Source organism: Tyto alba, unplaced genomic scaffold (genome assembly GCF_018691265.1).
Source record: "Tyto alba isolate M040663 unplaced genomic scaffold, T.alba_DEE_v4.0 Super-Scaffold_21, whole genome shotgun sequence".
Classification (NCBI taxonomy): Eukaryota; Metazoa; Chordata; class Aves; order Strigiformes; family Tytonidae; genus Tyto; species Tyto alba.
Window position 1 is genome coordinate 21,270,120 of NW_024881295.1, and position 9,583 is coordinate 21,279,702.

The following is a 9,583-nucleotide window of genomic DNA, read 5'->3' on the forward strand; positions in this document are numbered from 1 at the left end:
TGCCCAACAGGAACTGAGAATGTGGCAGAGACACAAAAACACTTGCCCCAAAATACCCGCGTGCGTTTCCCAAAGCTCATAGCCCCTGATTGACGCCCAAGCCAGGCTTTTGCCTCCTTCATCTCCATGATACGCGGGTCCTAATATTTTCAGGGAGCTGAAGTGAAGCTGCTTGTTTGTTAGCCCGTGAAGATTAGCGGCAGGAGCGATGAGGATCTTAAAACTAAAATGAAAATGCCATTGCCTTGCTGTACTACTGGGGAAGAAGGCCGTTCAAGCCCTGATCTCCTTGGCGTCGCCGCAGTGGTGAATGCCGTACAATTCACTCGTTCTTCCCTTCTGGAAGTGCCAGGAATTGTCTTTGCACCCGTGCCGACAAGGGAAAAAGCCACTTTGGTAACCGGCAGAGGCGGCCGGGAGGACGGGCGTTGTGGAGGCGGAGAGCTCCTCTCCTTTCGAAACGATGATCTTGGCGGCTGCAGTGGGATGAGCTTTGCTGCAAGCTCCGTCCTTCCGTTCACCGTGTCGCTTTGCCATCGCTCCTGCTGGCGTGTGTCTTTCTGGGGGGCCCACTGGAGCGCGAGGTGGCTGCAGCGGTGGTTGCTCTGTGCTAATTGTCCCGGTTATGCTTCTTTTCCCAGACGAGCTCAACGATCCTGTTCATTTCGCCACTGATAGTGAGGGAGATCAGATTGCTTCTGCACGAGCGGCGCCCGCGAACGCTGGCTGAGTGACTTCTGCTGGCCTCCGGAAGGACTGCTGTGCCGACCTGGCGGCTTGGGACACTGATCACGACTCTGGGAGGCTCGTTTTGTCCATCCTCCAGGTTTGGACTAAATCAACGTGGCTCTGCGAGGCGACTGGCCTGCCTTTGCGAGCTCAGTAGGGAAGTACCAGATGAGACCGCCCGCGTCACGGAGCTGCTGCCCTAAGCTGGACAATCCCCGGGGCTGGCGGACGGTCCCGGCCGACCGGACTCTTCCGTGCCAGCCGTCACACTGGGCTCTTCTGCCGGGTGGTCTCACCGCCGTCCCCTTTCTTATTTATTTCTGGGCACCCTGACCAAAGGCCAGCCGTTTAAAACTGACGGTGGAGAGGCTGTCTTGCAATCAGTTTTGATGCTCTGCTGTGCCGGCGAAATCACACAGCGCGTTTCGCGGGCAGTCTGAATTTACGATCGCTCGAGCTTTGACAAAGGGCGTAAATAATGATTTGGAATTTGCGCTGTCCAGTTGTTTAAAAAAATGCTGTTGCTAAATCCCTGCACAGACAGACCTCTGCTGTCCCTAGCTCTTAACTGTCACATATTCCAGTAGATTCACATGGAGAAGTTACCTCCATATTTGGTTTTAGTATTTTTAAATAATAACAATATTGCTAATCTCTGGGAGACGAGATTTCAGTTTTTAACTACTTAAGCAGACAAATGGCGTGCAATACTTTACTGTGATCTCTGAGAATAAGCCTTAATAGATCCTTTGTGTCTAAAGGATCCTTGAATGGCTTTGGGGGATCAGTAATGGGACACAAATACTTTTCACTACTGCTTTGTTATCTGAACTCTGATCAATCCTGACCAAAATGGGACCGTCAGGTGACCCTCTGAGGGAAGCTGGTGTCACTGATTCCGTACCTGTTGGGCAATTGTTCATCTCCAGCAAAGGAGAACCAGAATGGAATTAAAGGAATTGAAGGGACCTGGCCGCTCTCAGACACGGGCTTCCGGACGGGGACTGAAGCGTATTCGTAGAATTGCAGCAGTGAGCAAGGGCTGCTGCCTTCCCCCCGTGCTCCCCGGGCTCTGTAGGGGACCTCAAGCTCCAGGGTTTTAAAGCTGGAGTTGGATCTTGAAGGGAAAGGTAGATGCAAGTCAGCACTAAAAGCGTGTGAGTGCACTTAGCCTGGCGGTGTTTGGGTAGTTTGCGGTACCGCGGTAAGCAGGGTGACCCACTGCCACTACTCACGTTTGTTGGTGATGCTCATGGGGTCGTCGAGTAACTTCCCAACAAATTGTTTTCTGCGTATGCCTCGGAACGTTTCCTCGTACCAGGTATGTTTTAACCAGCAGAACTTCTGGTCGCTCAGTCTAACTAGTCAGTGATGCCTGGGTAAGGGGGCAGGAAAATAATTGGAGCTGAAAACCTGAAGCTTTTTAAATGAGAAAAGTTGCTTTTTTAAAATGTACAGTGATTTTTTTTTTTTTTTTTTTTTAATTTATGAATGTCAATTTTCAGTCGTGTGTTGATTGTAACGAGTAGAACATTATTAGTGCCTTACAGTTTTGACTGTATTGAACGGTTGCTTGGCGCTCGCTGCGTCCGCAGTGACGGTTCTGTGCTTGCTGTAAAGCTCAGTTGCTCCAATTTATACTTTTTTTTTTTAGAGTCTCTTTCTTTCATTCTTGGTGGAGGTGATTCTTTGCATTTTTTTTTTGCTAACCCTCGAAAAATTTCAGTGCTTGGGAAAATTACGCCGTTAAGCTGATGAGGGACCTGAATCCTGTTCATGTCTCTTCTCATTCCCGTTCCAATTTTTGCCTGTATAATTAGAGCAGGAGACAGACAATCTGTCATCCCGTTACGGGAATTAGGCCCTGGGGTCACTGGTCGCATCCCAAGCTATTCGTTAGCCCCTGCACAAACAGAATCAAAACTCCCTGAAACTTAGTTCCCAAGTCGATGGTGGCACCGGTTGCCCCGGCCACGCCGTCTGAGAATCTGTGGTTTTAAATTCCAACCTGGGTGAGTTTTTTGGCCGGCCGGGCGCTAGATAAGCTTCACGCTGAAAGGTGGGGTGGGGAGGGGGATGTGGCCGGGGTTTGGGGGGGCGGGGAGGAGGAGAGGCAGGCCCCTCTAACAAATGGTTTCCTGTAAACAGTTCTGTCCCCTCCGGAGAAGCGTCAGGCGCGTTGGAGCAGCGGCTCACGTGGAAGTGCGCGGCGGTGCTTTGAGGCCACCCTCGGTCAGCGAGGCGTGCCTAGGACTTTTCTTTTGGTGGTGGTGGTCCGGGATTTTTGGTTCTGTGTGTTTCCTCCAGGTGCTCAGGTGGAGAAAGGTTTTTTTTTTTTTCAGTCTGGTTGTGTCCAAGCTGATCTCACACGAATAAACGTTCTTCGACTTGATCCGGGCTGATTCTGCCGTGTGCTTTATTCCGCTCTCCTCAGTGCGGTTCTGCTGAGGGTGCTTCTCTTCCTCCTCGTTACCAGCCCAGCTCTAACAGCTGCTTTTCATGCAACTGCTGTGAAGAGTTAAGCCCTGACTAAGGCTGAAACCCAACCCTCACCCCGACCTAAACGGGGGCCGTGTTCCCGCGTGCTGTGGTTTGGTGCTTCTCCTGATCAGTCTCATGAGAAACTTTGCGAGAGTCCCCTAACAGAGATGCCCCTAACGGAGTAATTAATGGCCTTCGATAAAGAAGCCAGAAGGCAGACTTGCTTTTATTTATTCATTTGTCGATTTGCGTGTGTAAGTCAGGTGTTCTTCCCTGGAAATTAAACCTGCCATGTGGCTGCTGGCCCTGCTGTGCCGTCTCTCCCGTGGCTTGTTTCTTTAAACACCAATCCACACCCACGCTCGGCCGTGTTGAAACGGACACAGTGGGGAACTCTGTAATTGTGTTTGTGTTTTATAGTTGACTGTAAATTCGGAGTTGAGCACGATACTGGATTGCTGGAGAAACCCCCCTGCCTGCATGTGCAGGTCCCTCTCTTCCAAGTAGTTTGGTGGTGCTATGGTGCTATTCCTCAAGAAAAGTAACAATTCATATTTTTGCCGCTTTTCTGTCGCTTTTTTTTTTTTTTTTTTTTTCCCCCCCCACTCACGAGGAGCTTTGCAGCCTGCTATGGAAGTACTTTAAGCAGTAGAGCTTTGAGTGTTTATTTGAAAATGCTAATAGCAGTCTCCCCCTCCCCGAGATCTGTGATCTCCAGAGCCCAGTGCCTGGGCAAGCACAAGCATCAGAATGTCTGAACTTCGGAGCGCGGAGGACGCGCGTCAGGGCCTGATCTGGGGGTGCTGGGTTGGAGCCTGGGCTGAGACGGGCTGACTGACCGAATCAGCTACAAAAGAAAAGGTGCGCTTCAGCCTCCTAATGCTCTTCCCTATCGAGGAAGGTTGGTGCAGCAAAGCTCCCGCGCCCCGGGGTTCTCGGCGGTCTGGGACCCAAGGGCACGCGGCCGGCCTGGTGCCCGTGTCACGCTGCTCTCCAAAGGGGCAAGGATTGGGCTTCTGCTCCACGTGCTGGGCAGCCTGAGAGAGCTCGTGAGCTTCTTGTCCTCGCCCGACCCAGGGAAGCAGGTCTCCCTTCCGCAGGAAAGCAGGAGGAAAAAGCAGCAGCGTGTTTTAAGGGTTATCCTTTGCTCCCCGTGGTAAAAGGAGAAGGTATCTTCTTCGAGACAGTCCCGCAGATCTCACTGGTGGAAGCACTGGCTGTTCAGGGATGTGTCAGACACGCTGCTGTCTGGTTATTCCCGTGTAATTTTGCCCTCTACCCAGTGGTGGCCGAAGTGCCCTGCCAAACCTATTTGCAATTTCTGCCCCCTCCTTTTCTAGGTTCCCTTCTAACCGAAAGCGCCTACAGCGATGTTTAGGGTTCTGTATTGCGAAAGTTTTCTAAGGCACAGCTTGCCCACCTTCCTACATCTTTGTCAGGCCTTATCTAATCCTTTCAGTAAACAGCCATTTGCCAGTAAATGCGAGCTCTGAGTCCAGTTTGTGGGCTTGGACTGGGGGGGGGGGGGGTGTTTTATGTACAGGCCCATGAAAGCATCTCGGTTCTATTAAAGCGTTTCCTAAATTAGAGTTGATTTGATGAATATTGACAGCGAGGCAAAGAAGGAGGACTGGGGCAGTTGCTGTGAATGTTCTCTTCGGTTCTCCTGCGCTGGTGATTGTGTCTGTACAACTGGATCCCAGGAGCTCCTCCTGGGATGTCTCCTTTGACCGAGCAGGTAGCGAGCCGTGTGGCTCTCCTGTGAGGTTTAAAATTGCCGTCAGGAGAAGAAAGACTTCTCCTAAGATTACAGAAGTTCAAGTAAACTATCTGGGGACAACCGATCTTCCTGTGAATAGTTTTTAAAGCAGCAGGTGGTAGTTGATGGACCTCTGGGTGAATTGGTGGAGTCTGTGTCCGTTGGTGTTCTTGCTCGGGTGCGAGGGGTAGGAAATCCACACAGCACCACCTCTTGTCCTTGTGAGCCCCGTCGGTAACGCTGTAATCCAGAGTGTGCCGGTGGCATGAGAGCAGATAAGGATGAGATTACTTAGACGTGCTATTTCAACCTTCTTTCCTTACGATGTGGTGCGTGAAGCACCGGGGATTTGGGGTGGGTTGATTTCCCCGGGCTCCTGGATTCCAGCCCTAGTTCAGCGAACTCCTACGCCCGGAGATCTCCATCCTCGGGTCTTTTTCCTGTTTGTCAGGTGGGGCCAGTTTGTGGGAACTGGCTCATCTGCTCTGGGGTGCGGGGCGGCAGAGAAAAAGCGACAGCGGGGCCGACAAAAGCCAAAGACGACAAAGCAATTGGGTGGCAGCTGACTGGGCTGTTCAGCCGGAAGGATGGGAGTTATCCGGGAGGCAGTTTCATCCGGACTGGCTCAACTTCACCTCTCCCTCCGCCTCCTTGCCCTCTGCTGCAACTCTTACGCCCTTCTGGGAAGATGAAGGTTTCATTCCTTCCAGTCAGGAGCAGGTTCATCCCAGGGCTGCTTCTCAAGGCACGGCACCAAGTAGGACAGACCGCAACAGGCAGCTGCGGTTGCTGCTGCTGAATGCCAGGGAGCTGTTAGGCGAGGAGAGAGGCGGAGGTGGGAGCCGGGCGTGCATCAGCCCTGCGCCAGCACCCGTGGTTTCTGAACCAGTGCCCACCCCCGAAGCAGGTGAGCCCCTCCGCAGGGCTGTCTCTGCTGGAGGTGGCTTTTCGCTGCCCAGCTTTGCTCCCCGGGCACATCCGCGACGCTGCTGGGGGGCTCCGGGAGCTCCCAGACCCGTTTTGAAACGCCTGCCCTGGGGCCCGTGTGCCCGGCAGCGCCAGGGCTGCTTTCCCTGAGGGAAGGGGGAAGGTGGTGGGGGAACGTGGAGCCGTGGTCGCAGCAGCTGGGTGCCAGCCGCCCCGGTTCTGAGGGAATCCTGGCCTTTGCTCCAAGATGGCAAAATCCAGATTGTTTTGCACGGCTGGTTCTGCTGTGCTTGGCCGCTCTCCTCGGCCGCTGTTTCACTGTCAGCTGGGCAGGGATCTCTAAATGTCTTCTCTGGCTGTTGACTGCAGTTTTCTCACCTGCCCTCACTTTTTGTACAGGAAGGCAGCAGGGACTCGTTTTGGCGGGGTTATATCATCAGACGAGGACTCGGTTTGCCTGATTTGCTCTTTTCTTCCGACTTCCGCTGTTTCACCTCAGTTTACCTGTTCGGCCTCAAACGTGCAGGGACGGATCCCTCCCTCTTCCGTCCCCAGTCCATTTTCTTTGCTCCGGCCTTTGTGGTAGCTTGTCTCCAGGACTGGAAAGGGAGCCAGTGTTTTCCGTGCTAACAAAGTGAGCATTGTAATGCGGTCGCAGAGTGGGTGGATGTGATTGCCGACAGACGTATTCCTTCTGCTAGGGTGTGGATTAAAGCTCAAGGTGACTTTGTTCCCGCATAAATTCACTAACTTTCCCCGGGGAACCGCAGGGGCAGGGTTGGGAGGGGAGAGCTATGATAAATTAAAGTGTCGGAAGGAAATACACTTATATAGCACACACTACCGAAGCATAACTGTGTTGCGCTGTGAGGAGCTTTCAACATAGTTTAAGGTAGCACTCCATGGATTAAAAAAAAAAAAAAAAAAAAAAACAAAAAAAAACAAAACCAAACCAAACCAGGATGGTGTTTAGCTGAGAAGTTGAGCGTAATTGCCTGGGTAAGTGGATTAGCAAGCGGCAGCGTGGCTTGTTGGGGGGTAGGCAGGCTCTGGGGGGAGAGGAGGGCACTCTTCCTCGGAAGAGGATGAGACAAAGGCAGCATTTGCTAGGGGAGGCAGCAGCGTTGCTCTCTACCAGTCAGACCTGTTTGACACCCGAAGCTGTGGCTGACGGTTGGGTTGTCAGCGCGTGGGCTCGCTGGGAAGGGTCCCATGGAAACAGTTCCTTTCAGAGCTATCACTCGTCCTTCTCCGCCGCGAGGTGGGTATGGTGACAGCAAATCGCATCTTGGGACGCTTCTTCTCTGCCTTCGTTGCCATGGGAATCGGTGTCTTCCGCAGCTTTGTCTTCCGTGAAAAAAAAAAGAGAAGTATTATTACCTCCCCTGGCTCACCCACCAAAATGTGCCGAGGGCGAGGGGGGGTTGTGGGCAGCCACGTAGTGCCTGGAGGCGAATATTCATGTGGGGGTCGCTTGCCTTCAAGCCTCCCCTGGCCGTGCGCGTCCCTGGGCGGTGGTCACCGCGTCTCCCTCACGGGCTGGGGATGCTGGAGGCGGGAGAACCTGGGTGGTGCGGCCGCCTTGACGCGCCGAAACGCGCCGTCCTCCAAAGTCCAGCGCGGCCCCCAGGGTTCAGCCACCGGTCCAGCGGGGACTCGGGTGGGGTGCCCTGACTTTGGGAGGGGTGCGGGGGGGGGGGGGGGAGGTCGGGGAGGTGCTGTGTTTCGGTTCCCTCGCCGGCAGGGAGGCGGGAGCCGCGGGCTCTGCGGAGCGGCCGAGGGGACCCCAGGGGCTCCCCGGGAGCGGGAGCCCCACCCGGGATCGGCACCTCTCCCGGCCAAGCCCTGTCCGAGCGCGGCAGGGAGAGAGAAGGGAAACGGCGTTTGCAAAGCGACCCTCGACTCTTAGGGGAAACCGTTCGGTCCCTGGAATCTTCCATGCCCTACGGGGAACCAGAGCTCTCGCTCGGAACTATCCGGAGGCGATCCAAGGAATCGGCTCGGTTCGGCGAGCTCCCCCGCCTTCGTATCGTACGCCTCGTCCCTTCCTCCCAGCCCTGGCTCGCGCCGTTCCTTTAGATCCTAACCGACCTCTGTTTCAGTTATGCTTCTCAAGTGGATTCTGATACCGAATTAAAAGGTATTTATCTGCCCCCCCCCCCCAGCTCCTACGACATGAAGAAGCGGTGTTATTTCCACAGGACGAATGAGGAACTGAGTCAGCAGGAGGCTGAATGACACAGCCGAGGTTACCCGAGAGTGCCGAGCGCTGCTGGGAACCGAATCTGGCGGTTCCTCTCCCCGCCGCCCGATGTGGGGCATCGCCCCGCTCTGCCCCCGGCTTTTCACCCCCGCCCGGGCCCTTGGACTCTGAAACAAGCCATAAATGCAACCAGCCTCTTTGAAGGGGAAGGTGTGATTTATCTGGAGCCCGAAACTTTTGGCACTGGAATTAAAAGTGGAATTTGAACTGCTCTGTGTAAATAACCCCACAATTACAGTGCAGCACTTTTGCCTAGGCTTTGGTGTTTGTGGTGCCACCTTCTCCTGGGGAAGTGGCTTTTGTGCCTCCAGTTGACAAAAGTTTCATATTTGTGCTGAAGGCGACGTGGGTTTTGCAGCTTTCAAGCTGTGCTGCTCCATGCTACGCAAAGAGTCTTCCTGATGATCAGTTGTTCAAGTTAGAAGTGGTTAAATGTAGCAACAGAGATGAGAAATGTGGAATTCTGGAGCAGCAGGAGAAAAAAAGGCCATAGAAGTTTAACCTGGGATGGAAATAAAACATACGATTCTATCTCAAAAAAGTGTGCAAGTGCTGTGTTTTTAAATATAAAAAATATCTATGGAATAAGCTCTTTTAAAGGAGTCCTCTTCAAAAATGCAGGAAGTTTCACTTTCTCATCTGATAGATGCGTGTTTCTCTGTTTACCCTTTTGCATATGCATGAGTATACGCACGTGTATAAATACATGAAATGCTCACACTGTTGTAGCTTGAACAGTTTTTTCATATTTCTCCCTCCTCAAGAGGCATCATTCAGTCTTCAGGGATATTCATCACAAAATCCACTTTAACTCGCACACTGCTAATTGAGCAGAGAGGAGCTTCGGTTACAGCTTGAAGCTGTTTTCGTTGCCCTCGACCTCTGCCTGTGACAGGGCTTTCTTGGAAGTTGTCAAGAATATCGAAATAAAATGGTGAGATAAAAACAATGAGTAATCGAGGGCGGGCAACTGGTGAGTCACCACGGAATACCGTCACTGGAATATGCTGGGCTCCAGCTCAGCTCGGTCTGGCTACCTGGGCATCATCGCTGAATTCTTCCAAGTGTGCCGCGAGCGGCGGCTGATGCAGGCAGCTGAGCACCGCCGTGAGATGGTGCAGCTTCGCAGCTCTGGGAGTAACAAAAGCCGTGTCTGCCACCGCCTGCTTACTCACCCTTGAAACAAGCCGCTACGAAAGCAGCGGAGGAGCGATTTAAGCTCCCAAACAAAACGCCTCGCAGGCTGCGTTACGTTAGAAATGAGTCACGTTTTGGTCTGTGCCCCTGATTCTGCTCAGCAGCCGCCTGCGGCGCGTCGGCCGCTGCCTGCTGGCCTGGAAATCGGTCAAGAGGGGAAGAGGAAGGGAGGGATGGGGACAGCGGGGCTCCTCCGGAAAGGGGAGCTGAGCCCTCCCCTCCGCTCC

The 9,583-nt window shown here is 53.3% G+C and overlaps 1 protein-coding gene across 3 annotated transcripts in view; it reads left to right on the plus strand.

The window, feature by feature from the left end:
• The window catches only part of SLC37A3 (solute carrier family 37 member 3), a 30,112-nt gene extending 21,412 nt beyond the window's left edge, over window positions 1-8,700 (plus strand). The window contains exons 15-17 of one of the 3 annotated variants that reach the window (XR_004407585.2): window positions 642-2,050; window positions 2,878-6,895; window positions 8,062-8,700. Coding sequence is in view for 1 of the 3 variants with exons in the window: in XM_042795323.1 (XP_042651257.1) it covers window positions 642-734 (93 nt within the window). In the remaining 2 variants the exon portion in view is untranslated. Of the gene's footprint in view, window positions 1-641; window positions 2,051-2,877; window positions 6,896-8,061 lie in introns of those variants that run through there. The other 2 variants (XR_006165544.1, XM_042795323.1) reach the window with 2 other exon arrangements.
• Window positions 8,701-9,583: the final 883 nt, after the last annotated feature.